Source organism: Trachinotus anak, unplaced genomic scaffold (genome assembly GCF_046630095.1).
Source record: "Trachinotus anak isolate AG129_WGS33_773 ecotype Australia unplaced genomic scaffold, CSIRO_AGI_Tana_v1 ptg000019l, whole genome shotgun sequence".
Lineage (NCBI taxonomy): Eukaryota > Metazoa > Chordata > Actinopteri > Carangiformes > Carangidae > Trachinotus > Trachinotus anak.
In genome coordinates this window covers 20,113,568-20,132,354 of record NW_027273870.1, presented here as the reverse complement: position 1 = coordinate 20,132,354, position 18,787 = coordinate 20,113,568, and the positions used below count along the sequence as shown (strand labels likewise).

At 40.3% G+C, this 18,787-nt stretch overlaps 1 protein-coding gene across 3 annotated transcripts in view; it reads left to right on the top strand.

Annotated features, from left to right (window-relative positions):
- The first annotated feature begins 1,831 nt into the window (after nt 1-1,831).
- Nucleotides 1,832-18,787, top strand: part of coro2aa (coronin 2Aa) — a 37,744-nt gene continuing 20,788 nt past the window's right edge. The window contains exon 1 of one of the 3 annotated variants that reach the window (XM_071505280.1): nt 1,832-2,040. In XM_071505280.1, the coding sequence (XP_071361381.1) occupies nt 2,026-2,040 (15 nt within the window). In that variant the 5' untranslated portion in view covers nt 1,832-2,025. Of the gene's footprint in view, nt 2,041-13,442; nt 13,579-17,630; nt 18,056-18,787 lie in introns of those variants that run through there. The other 2 variants (XM_071505284.1, XM_071505281.1) reach the window with 2 other exon arrangements.

Sequence of the window (18,787 nt, the reverse complement as noted above, 5' to 3'; positions counted from 1 at the left end):
GCATTTCATGGTGGATGTCTGAAGATGTCTCACCGTCATCGTCTATCTCTAAGAGGAAAATAATTCCTCTGTGGAGCTGAAAAATGGAGAGTAATGTAGAGACACTGTCCTGCCCTGTGTGACTGGAAGAGAATGCTGAAAAACACCACATCGTCCCAGACATTTAAAAAACAAAACAAAAAAACCTTGTGGATTTAGCCTCATCTGCCCCGTCTCCTCACCTGGCACAAGTCTTTCATAGAGGTTGTCAAGATGTGAAAACAGGCCCCTTTTGTTGCATGTCCCAATTCATGCATTTTTGTCTTTTTGAAAAATTTGAAAAATCTAGAGGCTGTATGCATTTAGTGTCAAAGCAATGAGAAGCGATCCACGGCTCTGTCCACAAAGACTGCTGCTGTGTCCAAGCTGTAGACCTCAGTTATCAAAGAGTGAAACAAGGTCATTTGGCACACCGCAAAAGCATGAACACAATCATGTTGACAGATTATTGTCATCTTTCTTTCATAATAAGTAAAATGACTGTAAGTGGTAGTGAGTGTGACACTTGTCCAAGGCCGTGTGGCTTTCATGAACCTTGTAATGGCTGAGTTTAAACACTGGGGGGCAACAAACTATCAAATAAAAATGAGCACGGAAATAACATCACATGAAATAACATATTGCATGTTCTTAAGAAGGAGACTTGGTTTATCAATGTTGAAAAGGTGACTAAAAGCTAATTTGGCCATTTCTGCTGCTGTTTTTGGTTCCGTTGGTAAGTATTTACTCTTCTCTGTTTAGCATCTACTTTTTGTCACCTGAGAGCTGAGAATCACAACATTTTCTAAATAGTTTTCCACTATATTATGATAGAGTATTGTGCATTTCTGCTATGAAGTTCCAATTGTCAGTGAAGGCAGCATTCAGCCGGCACAGCCTCACACAGATATCAGAAAGCACACGAACAGTTTATCCACACACACACACACACCTTGAACTATATGGAACCTATGCAAATACTATGATATGTATTGTACAGTGAGTGTACAACAACACTACTGACCACATTTCAGCAGCACCATTCACTTCAGGGCCCTGAGGGCAAACTGCCTCTGCTGACGCCTCTTCCTCCCTTTATCCCGTGCTACACTGTGTATGTTCAACCTGTTGCCTTCACACAGGAGGCCACACATGACAGCTTCATTATCGACCGTCCGCAGAGACACAGAGACCAACCTGTGACCTCTGCCCCGGGTTCCCCTGTGTGTCAGTTAGATTAAACACAACCTTTTTCAAGAATATTCAATATCCTTTAAACTAGATTTTGACACATGGCCCTTCTACCACACCGGGGCTCAGGATTATAATACTGGACCAATTTTTATAAGGCTCTTCATATTCTTCTGATAATACTGTATTTCAGAAAAGACAAATTAACAAATGAATCACATGGATTGTTTTTGTCTGGTTTTATCCTGCCCTACATGCTAAATATCTACATCTACACACACACACATCTGATGTAAACATATCTGAAAAGAATTCAACCTAGTTTTTTGTTGGTCCTAGTTTGACATTGTGGTGTGTTTTTGGAGACTCCACTTGCACTCTGTGTTATTTTTATCTCTCTTTAATGACACACTATGTTTTAAATCAACCTGGATAGCCTCGCCCCTCCCTGCTCCTCCTCCTCCTCCCCTCTCGTCGCATCCTGTGCTCTCATCTCTCCTCATCCTCCTCTTCCTCCTCCTCCTCCTCCTCCTCCTGCTCTTGTTTTTCTTTTTTCCCCCCCCATAGTAGCTGTGGTGTGTCCAGGAAGATGCTCTGTCTGTAAGCTTTTATTTTTTTTGTTGGGGGGACTCTCAAGGTCAGGCCGGGCATCATGACTTGTAAATGACCACCATGCAACAACAATCCCCGGTGTTATAACACGACTCGTCCCCGCTCTGGAAAGTCCTCCACCGGCTCCTCCACCGCAGCCGCCCCGCTCCGCTGACTCCTCTCCAGGGGAAAACCACCACCACCTGCCGACGCGTCTCGCACCATATGACCGTCTCAAAGGTGGGTTCACCTCATTGTGAAGTCCTGCATGTCCCCTGTCATGTTTGCAGACGCGTTTTTTCCCAGCGCTGCACCGACAAACGGACCGTCCCGGTGAGAGTTTTATTTCGGGCGGTGCAGCTCTGCCATGCGGCTCCACAGCCTCCTCTGGCCGGGCACCAACACACACCTCGGGTCCGGGTTTCCAGCGTGTGTGGAGGTGCATGTTTTTGACTTCATGCCACAGAGACCACGATGCTTCTTTCACGATGTTTTTTGTTTGTTTGTTTGTTTGTTTTTTACTTTCCAGGACCCATTTAGCTACATAACTTCAAATGAAATCCACCAATGTAAAATAAAACGAGGGTTGCAGCTAATAATAATAATTCGATGAATTGTCGTGGCTATGAAATGTCATCAAATTGGTGAAAAATGTCTGTTATACACTCAGATGCCAGTTTATTAGGCAGCTCACTTGTACAAATTATACAACAGTCCAGCAATAAATCCTACCATAATGTTCAATTGTTGCTGGGACTGTTTTAGAGGAGTGTTGGTTCAACTTCATGATCATTGTGGGGGATGTAGTTTGTGGTACTGTTGAACTTTATTGCCTTATGCAGAGAGGGGTTTCTATTATGAAATGAAAAACAATCCAAAAACCATCATAAATGACAGAGGAAAGCAGCAAATCCTCACATTTTAGAGGCTGAATCCAGCAGATATATTGTATTTTTTGCTAGGAAAAACGACTAAAACAATTAAATAATCATCAAAATAGATTATTTGTCTGTCAACTGTCAACAACTAATTGTTTCAGGTACGAATAAAACATACCTATTCTTTATTTTGCTTGGAGGACTGATGAAGATCCTCACATCTCACTCGAGAAAACATTAAATCAGATTATTTTTAGAGGGAAATCTATGGAAGATTGATGCGAATTACTGCTGGAACTACGCAATATTTATATGCATTGCAGAGAAAACAAGTATAATTGATTAGTCTGTCTCACATGTGATGATTTCCTCCTTTTTATTTGCTATACATGTTTGTAAACTGGATGTTTTGGGGGTGGACCGTTGGTCAGACGAAAACAGGTAGTTTGAATATGTTAACTAGTGCTGGGGGAACATGGAAAGAGAACTAATTACACAATCTTAATATGTTGCGCTAAAATGATGAGTTGATTTGTTGAGCAAGAGGAAATGAATCCCCACTAATACTGATAACAGCTTAATCGTTTAGGTCATCGATCGAGCAAAAATTCCAACAATTAGCTGGTCCAAGCTTTTCAAAGGTGAGATTTTCACTTCTTTAAATCGTTGTTAATTGAATATTGTTCGGTTTTGGATCACTTGATGGACAAAATAAGATCGCATTGCACTCTGGGAACCTGTAATGGGCATTTTCTTTTTTGCTGCTTTTATGCATCCTTACACACTAAACAGTGATTTCAAATTCATATGTCCTGTAAGCAACAGTTTCCTCAATTTATATCCAGAATACACTCTATTGCACCCATGCAGATAATGTTATCTTCCTGTCTGCAAAACACATGATTAGTTCTAAGTGAAATCTATTAATTTTGCTCTGTCCGGCCACTAGTTCACCAGATGGTTTGGATCTATTGTTTTTACTCACGTTTGTCTGGATGGACATAAACAAACTTAAGACAAAAGAAAAAGCAGTTTAAGAGCTCCATGTTTAATGACCCAAGTCTAATGCTCACCACATGTGGAACAGTGGGAGAAATTTAGGACTTTGTGCCAGTTGGCTCTTCTAGTGTGGCATGGCACATCATTTCCACAGGGGCGGGTCCAGGGCATGCCCTTTGTTTAAGGTTTATTTTGTTAAATTTATTAGGTATTAGCAAAATGAGAGCATGTGTAAAAATGTCTTTGTTTCAGAGATATCTGTTGTTTTTCCATTCATGTTCTTCATAAGTGCTGAAGGTCATGTAGCTATAGATTTAATATTTTACTACTTCTCATATCTGTGTTTTAATTGTGGAGCTGGAGGCAGGAAACATTTAGTTTAGCTTAGCATAAAGCCTGGAAACAAACAGCTAGCCTGGTTCTCTCTCTGTAAAAACAAGAATTTGTGCAAGTGGTTTTGTACATTTTTGTTTGTGTATTTATTACAAACTAGCTGTACAGTGTGTGAATTATCTAGCCTTGGAAGCTGGTTTTAGAAAGGGCTAGCTTGACTTTAGTCTTCCGGCATGTACCTTCACCTAAAACCACAAGTTCTCATTTTTGCATTTGTCTGTGTACATGTTAAACAAATGTGTGACGACATATTTATTATGAACATTAATGGTGTTTTAACTTTGGTGAGAGCCAGGCTAGCTGTTTCCTCCTGCTTCCAGTCTTTATGCTAGCCTATGCTAATCGCCTTCTGGCTCTAGCTCCAGGCCTATGCCATGTTGACGCTGTGTCAGTGTTATTGTTATTATCCGTTTTCCACTTCTACACAGTGTTCACTGCCTTTACCTTCACTCCCACAAGACGTGACTTGTGACCACTTCTTCACCTCGACTTTCATCAGTGCGCAGGACAGTTGCGCTTTAGCTTTCCTTCTCAGCTTTAATGCTAATTTCCATTCAGGCCCTTAGGAGGATCAAGGCTGTTGCTAATGATCTGCAGGCTTTGATGTACTCCTGAATCGCCAGCTTCTCATTCATAAACTTGAGCACTTTCTCAGACTGTACGAGGCAGTAGTGCGCTGAGTTGAAGAGCGAGTGTGGCAGTTTTAAGTCATGCTGGTGTTGGTGGTGTTGTTGGTGTGTAGAGGTGTCATGCCAGCTTTAGATCAGTCTAGGTCAGCCTGTCATCTACTTAATAGGCAAGCTCCTGCCAAAATCAGCATTAACCTAATAAGTTAACAACACGTCTTCACTTGTGGGACAGAGAGAACTCCCAGCCTAAAATAAACTGTAGTTGGCTTTTAACAAGGGAGAAACAACACATCTTGATGGTATCAGAAGGTTTTTAATGAGGAATTTGTAGCTTTTGAAGACACTAAACTCTCTTCTGTTTAATTCTACTGTGCCTCTCTGGAAATCTGTTGTGCACTTTCATGTTGGGCCATAAAGCGCTAACCTGTATCTCTGGCATGTTATCACACAGACCGTTAACACATACCTGAGATTCTCCCACTTTGTCCAAACTGTGACCTGTGCAGTTTGCTATGTGGACGCTCAGATCTTCAGATTCTCAGAAGCAGAGACCCAATTGTTTTTTTTTTCTCCTTAGCTCTTTCCTGTGGAAAAGACAGATCAGTTATTGTCTATTTATCTTGTACTGTATTGCTCTGTCACCCAAGTCAAAACAGTAACTGGAGCCCAGGTGAGCTTTCTAACATGACACACAAACTCGCTGCTGGTTACAGGTATCAAAGTCCTTCCTGCTGTAATACCTGCTGTGAATTGCACGTGTACTTTTGAGCAAATACGTCCTTGAACCTGAAGACCTGACTGGTAGAAATCCCCTCCAGGCAATATGTTCCTGCTGCTGTTGTGCAATAAAGTGATCATCAACTAACAGGCGGTATAGTCTGTATTCTAGACAAACATTATGACTTGATAACCTCAGAAGCCTGCTGCTATTTAGTCTAATGTAGTACTTGAACTGCAAGTGTGCAAGTGTTTTTAATCCCATGGAATCACAAAATGAGCAAAATGATACAAGTATGGTACTAAAGCTGAAAGAAATAGTCGATTCATTGATAAATTGAATGACAGAAAATTCATCTGCAACATTTTTGACAACTGATTAATCAAAAAGCAAAAATTCCAAACTGCAATGTTTCCAGCTTCTCTAATAGTTTCTGGTTTTCACAGTCTTGTATGATAGTGAACATAATTTAATTTGCTGAAACACATGGTCAGTTAACTGATTAGTTGATCGTTAACTGTTTTCATTTTCTGAGCAAAGAAACCCTAAATATATTGATTCTAAGTTCTTAAAATGGAAAAATCACCTGTCTTTTTTTAGTACACTAAATATCTTTGGGTCCATTTAGCTTTCAATCATATCACATGATCGTCACGGAAAGATTGGGTTTGAGGTTTTGAAACTGTTAAGTGAACATCGACGAGATGTTCTTGAAGTGCTTTAGTAAAAATGGAAATTCAATCATTTACATTTCCTTGATAACTGGATCTACCCCACTTGCTGATGAAGATCATTTGAAATAATAATAGAAAGCTCCAGAACAGTTACTAACTAAGGTGTTTTTGTGGCTCAGTAGGTGTCAATCCACACAGAGGTGAAGAAACCAATTAAAGGGTGACAAGTCATTATGTGTCCAGGTCAGAACGTTGAGGCCTGTCTGTGTAGGATGGTGATCTCTGCCTGTTCTTACAGAATTGTAGATACACAACCAGATGGTAATATCCTGTTGCCTTATGATTAATCTATAAATAATTTTTAGCCATACTAGTGGTGTGGCTCAATGGATGGCAATGCTGGTTGGCCAAACACTTTGATCCAGACTGAAATACTCTCAACAACTATTGGATGGATTGCCATAAAATTTTGTACACATTGTTCATGGTCTCCAGATGATGAATACTAATGACTTTGGTGATTGCTGACTTTTTACTCTCAAAAAAAAAGTCAAGTAATTTGTCCGGTACTTTAGTTCATGACCAAATACTTGCAAAACTAAAGACATTCCCATAAGCCACAGCTGTGCTTTCTTCTCAGTGCTAATTAGCAAATGTTCGTGTGCTAACATTGCCAAACTAAACCAGTTAACATGATAAACATTATTCTTGCTGAACATCTGTATGTCAGCATTGTCACCATGACAATGGCTCAAAGTACTACTGTGCCTAAGTACAGCTTCTCAGAGCTGCTAGCGTGGCTGAACAAGGTCACGATATTGTCCCTCACAGTCCAAGATACCATCTTCACATTGCTTGTTTTGTCCAACTAACAGCCCAAACCCTGCAGATCTGAAATCCACAACAATGCAAAACAAAGAAAAACAAAATCCTCACATTTGAGAAGCTGGAAGAAACAAATTGATTAACTGACTAAGTGTTGCAGCAAAATAAATGTGTGCACTCGTGTCCTCTAGCAGCAACTGAAACTCTGTGTGTATCATGTATTCCTGTTTGGCCTTTCGCTGGATTATATCACTGATTTGGTAACAGGTTCGAAACAGCCCGAAGGTGAATGAGATCATCTCGCATGTCCTCTGTAGCTCTTTAAACCAGACAATGTGGCTTGAGGTGGTGGTGGAGAACCTGATGTTGCCACTAAATGATGCCTCATACATGACTATATCTCCAGAACAAAGCCCCACGGGGGCCTTAAGTCTCTGACTCCGCCACCACACCCCCTGTGGTTCACTCTTCACTAAACCTAATGAAGTCCTGCCTCCCCGCCCAGCAGGGCCAAGGTGACTTCATGGTGTTTGTGTCCTGTCACATTTAATCCCACTGTTCTCACACTGTCAATGGAACTACTGATGCTGACTTATGCTGTCTCTTTCAGAAATCTAAGACATCTGAGACACAATTTTATCGACAAACCTTGGGAATATTCCTCCTTTTATGATATATTTATCTTCAAATATCCCACATCATACGATAAGTAAAATGTGGTGTTTTTATTACGTTTTTTTAATTTACTATTGTGTTAAAATAGCATTTGGTGAATGGATTTGAGGGGAAAACTGTGACAGTACTGAAGCCTTACAGGGCAACACCAGCAGTTCCTCTCATGCAAATGAAGTGAAACCACTAAAGGGTGTACTAAAGACTTGTATTGGACAGATTTCAACTATTTTCTGGCACCAATCAAGACCAGATGTGTTGATCTAGTCTTAAATGGCCTGTAAAGTATGCCCTGGATTTTGTTTTGTAGGAGAACAATAACTTTTGACTAAATCGGCTTTGATAATGTCAGCAAAATTGTTCTGTCCAACCAACAATTCAAAACCAAAAAATATTCAATTTACAATGTTTTAAATAATAACATTTAATATGGATACATTTATTAATGTAACTTATCCAGAAAGTCTTTGATGTTGTTTATTGCTTATGAATCTTAAAGCCAAACAGTTTCTGCTTCAGGGCTGCAACTAATATATCTATTTTCATTATTGATTAATGTCACGTAACCATAATTTTTTGAAATAATATATAAATTGTTTAGTTCATAAAACATCAGAAAGTAGTAAAAACACTCACCACAATTTCCCAAAGCCCAAACTCTAATCTTTAAGCTGCTTGTTTTGTCCCACAGACAGTTTAAAGCAGCAGAATATTTTGTTTACAAAGGTATAAAACTGAGAAAAACAGTTGCTAATTAATTTTCAGTTGATTCTTTTATTCTATTCCTCGTCTCTTTTTTTGCAACAAGATACTTTTCGGCCCTTCTCTTAAGTTTGCACACTGTGGACATGTGAGGAGTGATTGATGTTATAATAATCGTTACAACTTACTTATAAGTGGATTTGTCATTTGTGGCTTTGTGTTGCAGTCAGGCCTAATTACAGCAACTTGTGTTATGAATGATTTTTTTTTTTTTTTTTTTTAACAGTATTTGTCATTTGATGCTTGATGCACTGATTCAGATCTGTCATATTTAAGTGCACAGGCTTTAGGAAACAATCTGCTGGTGGATGTTAAGGATGATTACTATACTCGTCCTGACAATGGTTTGGAAATCCTAAAATGCTCTTATGTAACTGGAGAGCCTGCACGTGACCGCAGAACCTCTCACTGTTATTGTCACACACAGAGCGCCTAAAGACCACCAGCTTCCCCTAACAAACCGGCTTCTGCTGTTTCTTGTCACTGCAGGGCAGGGTCATTTACACAGCGACGCATAATGACTTTTTTAACAATAGCTTAAAAAGAGCTGTTTGTGTTCCCAGTCCGCGCTTCCTCTCTTCACTGTTACATCACTGTCGCTCAGATCGGTCGTGGCAGGTTGTCCTGCACGATTCTGACATGACAGCTGTCCGACTGTTTGAGGATTATCTGGTGCTGCTCCCACGTGGGGCACACAGGGAGAGGATTACTTAAAAAAAAAAAAAAAAAACACACACAGAGACAGAGTGTGTGGATCTGTGCAATGTCGAGCTCCCAGTGCTCTCGTGCGAGTTTTTCAGGCTTTAGGGAGCTGATACCACGAAGGCTACAGGAAAGAGGAAAGCTCATTGCTCCATTAGGGCACTGAGAGAACCAAAGTGTCTAAACATCTGACAGCGCTGATTAGCTCTATAGCCTCAGTTTCTGCCTCTCATGTATCTACATTACAGTCACACACCCAAGGGTCGGTTTTCTAAAAAAAAAAATATCTAGAATAGCATTTTTAAAAACGTACCACTGTTATGAAGATATTTTCAGAATACTCAGACACTTATGTCAATCTGCATCATATTTGTTGTGATGCTGTTCTTGTCCTGGTAACTAGATATAGATAGATAATTTTGGTTCACATTGTACAAATCAAGACATCATATGTAATTTCCAGCTACTGTGTTTAAATACATATATATATGTGTGTGTGTTTTTAATCCACATGATTAGAAGAGTCTAAATACTAAGTTTTGTTCCGTGACCTTCTGGGTTTTTCAAGCATCGCCAGGTGTTTATTTTTAAGATAAATGTGTCGCCAATTTCATGGTAATGCGTGAGGGCTAGAGGAAATATATGGTCTTTCGCCATCCAGTTCTCTGTCCACAAAAGTCAATGTCCTCTGTTGATCCCTGACCTAATTCCCCCTGTCACATTCTCACATGCATGGAACATTAGTATATTTACAATGAAAACATATATGATAAATAGCCAATGTTAATTTGCGACCCCTTGTCAAAGGTTATATATTTTTGTGAGCTATGAACACTTGAAACAAGGAATGATTTTTCACAATCTCAGAGGCCTAAATAGTCAAAAGTATCTAGTACGATTTCACAAGAAAAAAAGCAAAGATGAGAGAAATGTCTGTTTAAAAATTGTATGAGGTATGTTTCTTTGTCTTCCCTAACTTGCGTTTTTTTTTTCCTTATTCTTTTTTTTCCTTTGGCGTACTTTATTAACTGTGATTTACTGGCTTTTCTTCCCTTTTCTTCATTTCCAACTAACTAACTAATTTCTAAATCTAATTTTCTCTCTTTGGGTGAAGTACAGAAGCTACATGAGTGGCTGTAAGATGCATTTGTTTATGTAGCAGTGTTTCAGTCAGTGTGTGCTCCTGTTGTTTCGGGAGTCAGGGGGTCTTAATCAAGAGGCAGATGGGTCAGCAGAGTCTGATTCATTATTAATGAAGAGAAGAAGTAGATGGCCTTCTCCACTGATGTGTGTTTGTTCACCGTATTGATCCCAGAGGCCTAAAGTAGCCCTAATGGCCAGAAAGATGCTGTCAGAACAAATGTACACTCAGTCTCTGACAAGGCGAGTGGCAGATCTGTACATTTGTTTATTAGACTCAACACGTATTTTCCTTTCAAATGCTGCTGGATGGATTTACAGATCTGTTGAACTGAGCACTTTAACCTGCACTACCTGCAAGATCCTTAATACTCTGCAGAGTTTCAAAACAGCACATGCTACACACATTTATATTCTACTTATATGTTTATTTGTATCATTTCAGCCACACTAGTGGCATGGCTTTAGAGATGGCAGTGATGGGGGTTCAGTTGGTCCACCACTTTAGTCCAGACTGAAATATCTCAGCAACTACTGGATAGATTACCATGCAGTTTTGTACAGATATTTGTGGTCCACAGAGGATAAATCCTTGATGATAACCTGGCATTTAGTGTAGTGCCACCATGTGGTTGACGTTTTTGGTTCAAACGAACATTCACACGTCCTAGACAAACACTTAAACACATCAGTGAGCTGCTCGTTCTGTGTGGCGACTATCACAACACGTTAATGCAGTTAGCTTATGGGTGTGATCTGATTAGCAGCGGCCTCCCTCAGCCTGATAACAGGGTGTGCACTGCAGCAGTCCGTGTATTGTTCAGAGAGAGACGCTGAGCCTATATATACAGGCAGGCTAATCCCCATGAGTCACAGAAAGTGAAACTCACCTTGACTACAGTTACTATGGTTAGGATGGATGGATGGTTGGCCTTTAGCTGGTGAGGCCACACCATGTGCACTGTATTAATTTAAGTGATAAGGATCCCTGTGACTTCTTTGGTCTGCTCTCAGGGACAAGCTCATTGCCTTTGCTGAATAATTGATCATCCTTCAGCCATTTTGTCATTTATTATGTAGACATGTAACAAATAGTAAATTCTGCTCTAAAAAACATCTCTTTTGCATATTAATTCCTCAGGCAGTGCCACGTGAGCTAATTTTAGAACATCAAGCCTCATTTTCTGCTCTTGCATGTTTTTCCCCTCTTCCCTCTCCTCTTTGATGCTGAATATTTTTAACTGTGTCAGGAGCTTTTTCTGCAAAGGCCATTGGCTGTCGGCAGAGCAGCTTCGATTAGTTGTAATTAATACAAGATCACAGACACCCTCTTGAGGCAACGACCTGAGACACACTCTGCTCTCTCGCTGCGATGTGACATGATCCATAATTATAATTACCACACTGAGCGTGAGGGAGAAATTTATTTCGTTTTTCAATAAGTTTTTCATTTATGTGCTTTAGTTGTTTGTTTTCCGACCAAAACCACATTACATCTTGTTGCAGGCATATATGCAGATACACTTTATGTGCACATTTGCAAGTGACAACTAAAATTATATTCAAGTATTTCTCTTTGTCGATTTCCTTGTTGATTTGTAGTGGAGTAACCACATAGTATAGTATTGCTAACAAAGCTAAGGCTAGCTACGATTTTGTGGGGTTACAGACTGTTAGAAAAGTCCATTGTTTGGGAGCTGATCCTAGATTTTAATATATGAAGTGGTTATGCTAACGTTAGCGCTTCTGTCCTGCTCTTTACTTGATTTGGGGCAGTTTACCCCAACCACACATGTTTGTGTGTTATATTTGTCAAACCTGTGGATTAATCTCGATTCTAAAGCAAAAACATACTGTTCAAAAGACCAACAAGTTAGCGACAACACCCGACTACGTTCCAGTGGTTGTAATGAATGACGTGGGGAGCGTAATAAATACATGCTTTATTAAACAATTTAACAACAGTGCTGCTGGTGGACTTTGGAGTTCTTACATGCACAGATATACTGTATAACCACGTTTCAATAAAAATAAATATATGTACAAGAAAATTCACTGACACAAACTGATGCTGCTAACACTGTGAACTGCCAACTACCTCATGAATGAAATGAATGGAAATCTTTACTAGCATAGTAACAGTAACTAGGGATGGGCGGGGCTTAGAGAACATTCAATGGTATCCAATGATAAAGTCCTTTCCAGAATTCTGGAAACTACAAATGCATACCAATTACTCTTCAGGACACTACGCGACTTGTTTAGTGTCGTCTTAGCAAAAAAATCTGCAAAATTATTTTAGCTCTGCTTTTACCAAACAAATCAACAAAATGAAAACACTTGAAATACTCAATAAGAGCCAGAGGTTACATGATATGTTGGGGGGGGAGGTCTGTCTCTCTCTTTCCGTGATGTGATCACGTTGTATGTATGTGAGCATGTCTTGAGTCTGGACCATTTTACTGTACGTCAATAAAGGAATTGATTAGGTTTCCAGCTCTTCAAACCCAGTCAGTGTTGGTGCCCCTGGATGCCAGACGTTTGTTTGTATGTGTGATTGTCTGAAAGATTACATTCTTTGTGTCTAAACTCAGCATAGTTATGTAAGTGTGAAAACTGAGTGATGTGCACAGGAAGGATTCTCTGTAAAACAGATTTTAAATTACATGTGAGCCTCGATCTTTAGAGCAAGTGAAATGTATTTTTCTTCAGTGTTTCTCTGATGTGAATCCAGGCATTATTGGCTGTACAAACCATGATTCGCTGCCAAAGTCGATGTAAGCAGGTAGGTAAGGATGTGATGTCACTGAGTAGGAATTATTTTAAACAGCTGTGTTGATGCAGATATTGGCGTGAATCGGACATGAAAGAACAAGGTGCGCTGCACGGGCATGCTAACGTGTGACTCATTTAACATTTCAGCTGAGTGGAGGTGAGCTCACCATCACACAATGTACTTTAGTCGACCATATGGCTCCTTATTTGACAGCAACCGAGTTTTAGAATGACTTTCAAACACCTTATCAAATGCTTTGTTCCCCTCGTCACTTCCTGTCTGCTGATTGCCATCACCTTTTTGTCTTTGATCTGCTTGAATGGATCACAACTCAGTCTTCACCTCTGACCCGACTGTCTGCATTTTCAAAGTGAAACAATCTTGTTGGCAAAAAGCACTCCTACACTGTGACTTGAGTGTTTTTGACTTTATGTTTGATGCGCTGCCTGGAAACAAACTTTGAAAACTGCTTCTGAGATGTAGGCGAGTGCAGGCAAAGAATTATAACCCGGTGATATCAGTGTATTTAGTCACACCTCAGCCTGTTGAGACACATAAGCAGATTATGATCTGATCTGAATCTCGATTGTTCATACTGAATCTTCATTTGGTGAGTGTGTTTTGTTACCGTGCTTGTTCTCACAGTTCGTAGTTCCTCTGTCACAATATGTGTAGCTTTCATATCGCAGTATATATTAGGATTTGACTTGCTGGCATATTTGCGTGATGAGCATCACCTGCTTTTCTTTTCTTCCTTGACAAGACAGTGTCCTTGTTACATTCTTAACATGTAATTATCGTGTCAGAATAAATCTTGTCAACGTGAATCCTTCCCGTCTTGCCTGCACCTTAGTGCTCGATTCTTTTCTGCTCCCAGAAGAATAAGATTTCTTCAACTTTATTCGCAGTCACGCGGGAACCAATAGCTTAACACAGATGTAAACAGTATAGCACATGTCAGAGTTTGTGTGAAGACTGAGTTTAACGAAACCAAATCCAAAATCAGTGTGTTTTTTTTTTCCTTGTCCATGGAAAGGAATTGCATCTATGTTTCATCACTGTCATAAGAGTAATTTTATTCCATTTACAATAATTGTTCCATAAATATTAACTAACTTTATTTCATGCTTCCCTATTGGACGATCTATAAATTCTTCCCTCCCCTTTTTCGTGCATCCTTAACATAAACTGGACATACAGTATGAATTGGAGAAGGTGTAAATGTTTTCTCTGATTGGCCACTGAGGTGACTTGTAGAATCAGTTTCTCTCCCGTGAGTTCAGACATGTGCCTCCTCATTTGCACAGTAAAGCAACAAAACCAAAGCATAAAGCAACATGCAAATTTATGATAAGGAAGCTCAAGCTTTTTCAGCTTTTCTCGTGCACTGTGCTGCTCGGGACTCGCAAATAAGAGCAAGTGATGCAGAAGTTTTTTTATTTCAACGAAGGTGTTGCCCTAAGCATTCAGATATTAAGACATTTGTTTGCTTCCAGAAGGACTCGTGTAAATGAATCTGTCTTTAATGGAGGTTTCTGTGTACACAGGCCTTCAATAGCCCCAGATGACTTATTCAAAAACTGACTGCACCTGTTCGGTTAAGTGTCTACTTGAATGGGACTACACTGTTTGCTCAGTTGGTGAACACTTGACCATTTAAAGTACAAAAAGTCCAAACCTCACTACAACACCAAACTGAAACAGAGGATTAGGACTTGGCACTGAAACCAGGTGTTTTACCGTCAAAACACAGTCAGACGGCTAATCAGCAATGACAAAGTGAGGAAGGGAAGGTCACAGTAGCTCAGTAGTGTCAAAGGCTTTGGCCTATTTTCTCACAGCAGCTAACTATTAGTCTGTGGCTGTGCGATCTGTGATTAGAGAGCAAGCCTCTGGTTTGAGCTCTTTGGAAAGAACCACAGGACTCATGCCCTGTCCTTATTGATAATTGCCACGAGTCAGACACACACATACTCGCTTGAAACACCGAGGTTTAATCCAGAGCCTAGAGCTAAGTGAAAGAAAATACAGAGCGTAACAACAAGTGGAGCCTACAGGTGTCATAAATCAGCACCGTCTGCTTTGATAAGAGGAGAAGATACATGGCGACATTGTTCAGTCACTGACGTTGTTCAATCACTCCGCCGTCTGTCCGGGTTGGTAGATTGATACTGGCTTGAAAATCTGCTCATGACTGTGCCATGTTTGGTCAGATTATGCCATTCTCGGGTTTCGTTACGCCTCTGTATAATCAGTCTGTTCTATTCTGCAGAGCAGCTGGTTTCAGTTTTCAAGAGCTGAGTGTGAATGGTCGTTGTCTATTGATGATAAGGTTTAGGTAGGTGTGTTCTCGCTGATTAAAAATGATCCCAACAGATTGTTGCGTTAAACTTGATGAGCCATGTCTTTACCAGGTTGTGTGTCCCGTCTCTTATCTCAGAGACAGTGTGTGACCATTGGACTTTGTTGTGTATTTCGGGGAGATGTGTTTGTGGCCAGCGTTGTCACTAGTGTATACTTGTGTGAGAGGGTGTGTGTATCTCCTGTAAGAGTGTTTTCCTTTTCCATTTTCCATTTTTCATGCTACATTATGCTTTTTCTCCACTACTTTATAAAAGAAGATATACTTTTTACTCAAATATATTTATTTATTTATCCGCTGTCACCAGACGCTTTGTATATTACAGGTTCACATACAAAACATTTGATCATCTCATAGAATGTAATGTAGCTATTTAATGCAATTAAAGTACTCATGCAGTTGGGAACGTTTGCTTTGCCTCAACCTGCTTCAATGTTAAACTGCTGCTCACACATTAGTTCATCAGTAGTAATAGATCAATAATCTATACACCATTATAAAGAGGCCATTTACCAAACTAATCATTTTTTGGTACTTCAAGGTCCTGAAAACCTTTTTTCTCAGATTAGATTTAAACCGGAGCAACCGGAGGCCAAGTTAATCTTAAAGATCCACACCTCACTAAGATCTAATCATTGAATTACAGGAATAGTGCTTACAACTGGCGTGCAGGCATGCATGTTTCTGCAATAACAACAATTGATCAGCCCCTAGGCTACACCCCTGTTTGACCATGTGAAGGCCAGCTGTCAGTGACCAGCTTTTTTCACCCCGTCCTCATATCGACCTGATAGCCTAGCCCCTGGTGCTGATGTGCCATTATGTAATGTTTGAGTTAGCAGCTGGACTTTCTGCCAAACAATCAAGCCAATCTAATTTTGACGGAGGAGAGACATGTAGATCAGATGTAGCAAAAGTCCCTGAGCGGGGATGTTGTCGTTGTCTTTTAAAGGATCATTTCACCAGTTTTGCCCATTAAGTTCAGCCTACTCTTCCAGAGGAGTAGCCTCCTACTCAGCCAGTGGAAACAGTTTGGATAATAACGCAATTTATCAGCCGGGGAGGGTCTAACAGTAAACTAAAGATACTCGTGAGTTGCATTGTGGGAAATATGGGATCCAGCGTTTCTGGACTATAAGTAAAAATGTCTAAGCCTCTGCTGCTTCGATTGTGATCAGTCTTTCTTGAATGTGTCTCTTGCAGGTATAGAGCTAAAATGATGATGAAATGATTACTTGATCGTTTGAAAATCGCGAAACATTTGCTGGTTCTGTCTTCTCAAATCTGATTGCAGCTCATCTTTGTCATATATGGTAGTAAATGAAATATCTTTAGGCTTTGAATTGGGGTTATATTAATATTAATGATATTTCATTTTCTAGCTTACCCATACCTATACTGTTTTGTTAATTCTTTTTGTATTTATAAGCTGTTCAAAAAGATTTCTTTGCCTTATTGAAAAAACTTTGAATTTGACAGGTAACATACAAATAAACTTGCCTTGTAATGGAAACAGGGCTGCAACTAACTATTATTTTCCTTTCCTGGTTTAATCTGCTAATTATTTCCTCAATCAAGTAATTATTTGTTTAGTCAATCTAATGTCAACAATTGGTGAAAAACACCTATTCAAACTTCCCACAGCTCAAAGTAACATCTTAATAACTTTGACGGTGAAACTTAGAGCTTCATACATGGACTGGAGAGAAACAGGTTCGGAGAGAAACTGAAGGAGACAAAAACAGCTGATAACAGCTTGATTTGTCTGTCAATGAGTCCATCACCTCGAAGACATTCATATGTATGATGTATGACAGAAAAGCAGCACATTCTCACAAGTCTTGAGTCATTTGTGCTTAAAGTTGCTGATTGCTTGAATTGACTAGCTGTTTCAGTTGCTACTAAGAAACGAGTCTGCCATCATTCTTCCATCAGTCTTTCTAGGAAAAGGCATTTATAGCTAAGGAGAGAGATTCGGAGGAGATGAATGCCCTGTGTGCTTATTAGCTGCGAATTTAATGAAAATACACATCTGATAAAACATTTTTTGAGCGCCTGCCATTTTTTTTCCCCTTTACCCGTCCTCTCCCTCTCCTCAAAGATGGAGTAAGACATCCTGATTGAGCAAACACTGTGGAGGAGTGACGAGAGGGAGCGGCACTCAAGGAAAGGGAGGGAGTGTGATTACCTGCTCTCTCCCTCTCTCTCTCTCTCTCTCTCTCTCTCTCTCTCTCTCTCTCTCTCGCTCTCTCTCTCTCTCTCTCTCCCCTTGTAGTCACCTCCCCTCTCTGGGAGTGTACACACTCCTGCGTTCTCCCCCTGCTTGTTCACACACGCTCTGGCGTTCATGCTGCACACACACCCACTGTCTCCTCTGTCTGTCTGTCTGTCTGTGTGCACATCAGAGAAGAAGAAGCTCAGTCAGGACTCTGCTTGGACAGGACGTTAAGATTTTGGACAGGTTGCTTGTGTGAGTGTGTGTGTGTGTGTATGTCCGTCTGTCTGACTGTCTGTGTGTGTGAATGTGTTAGTGTGCATGTGTTTGTGCGTAGAAGAAGAACGGAAGCTCCATGTGCTTGAGATAAAGCAGGAAGAGAAGAAGAGTCTTTTTTTTTTTTTTTAAAGGGATTTTTCATTCTTGTGGTTGTCATTCAGACACAGAAACCTAACTTTTTCTCAAGGACCTGCTGCTCCTCCTTGTGCCAGTGACGACTCACTCGACAGGGTGAGTGCTGCTGAACTCCCAGTTTGCCTCTCTCACCCTCCTCACACTCCCTCTTGCTCAATTCCACACACTCTTTCTTTTTTCTTTCCGAGACATGTCTCTGTTGATTTCTTTCATGTCCTGCCCTCTCTGCTCTGTCTCTGCAATTTCAAATTCTGTTATCGATCTATTACTCTTTCGTGAATGTGTGTGTGTGTGTGTGTGTGTGTGAGAGAGAGAGAGAGAGAGAGAGAGAGAGAGAGAGAGAGAGCTCACTTTTTACCCTGGGGATTCAAACTCAGGAGTGTGTGTGCATGTGTAGGAGACAGGCTTGAACAAGATGAAACAGAAATCTTTCCTCAAACCAGCCCTTCGCCTGAGTCCATGCATATTTGGAAAAACTATTTAAAAAAAAAACTTTCCTTGAACAGCTCAGACTGATTCTGACAGCAGACTTGAACTCTTTTAGTTAATTACCCCAAACTTGGACACGTAGCCACACATTCGCCGGCATAAGCGCGGAAGTATTTTCTATTTCTTGCTGACGACAAAAATAATGTCTATATGAAACTGAAGTTGTTCCGCAACAGTGAAAATGACATCATCATCCACCGTCCCAGTCAAGTCATCTCTACCCACAGATGGTTATTTATGGTGGCGTCCACCCTTCAAAACACCAGCATTCGCTGAAATATGTGCCCTGTGGTTTGAATCGCAGTCTGTTTGAGGTCTTTTCATTAAGCTTGGTATCCT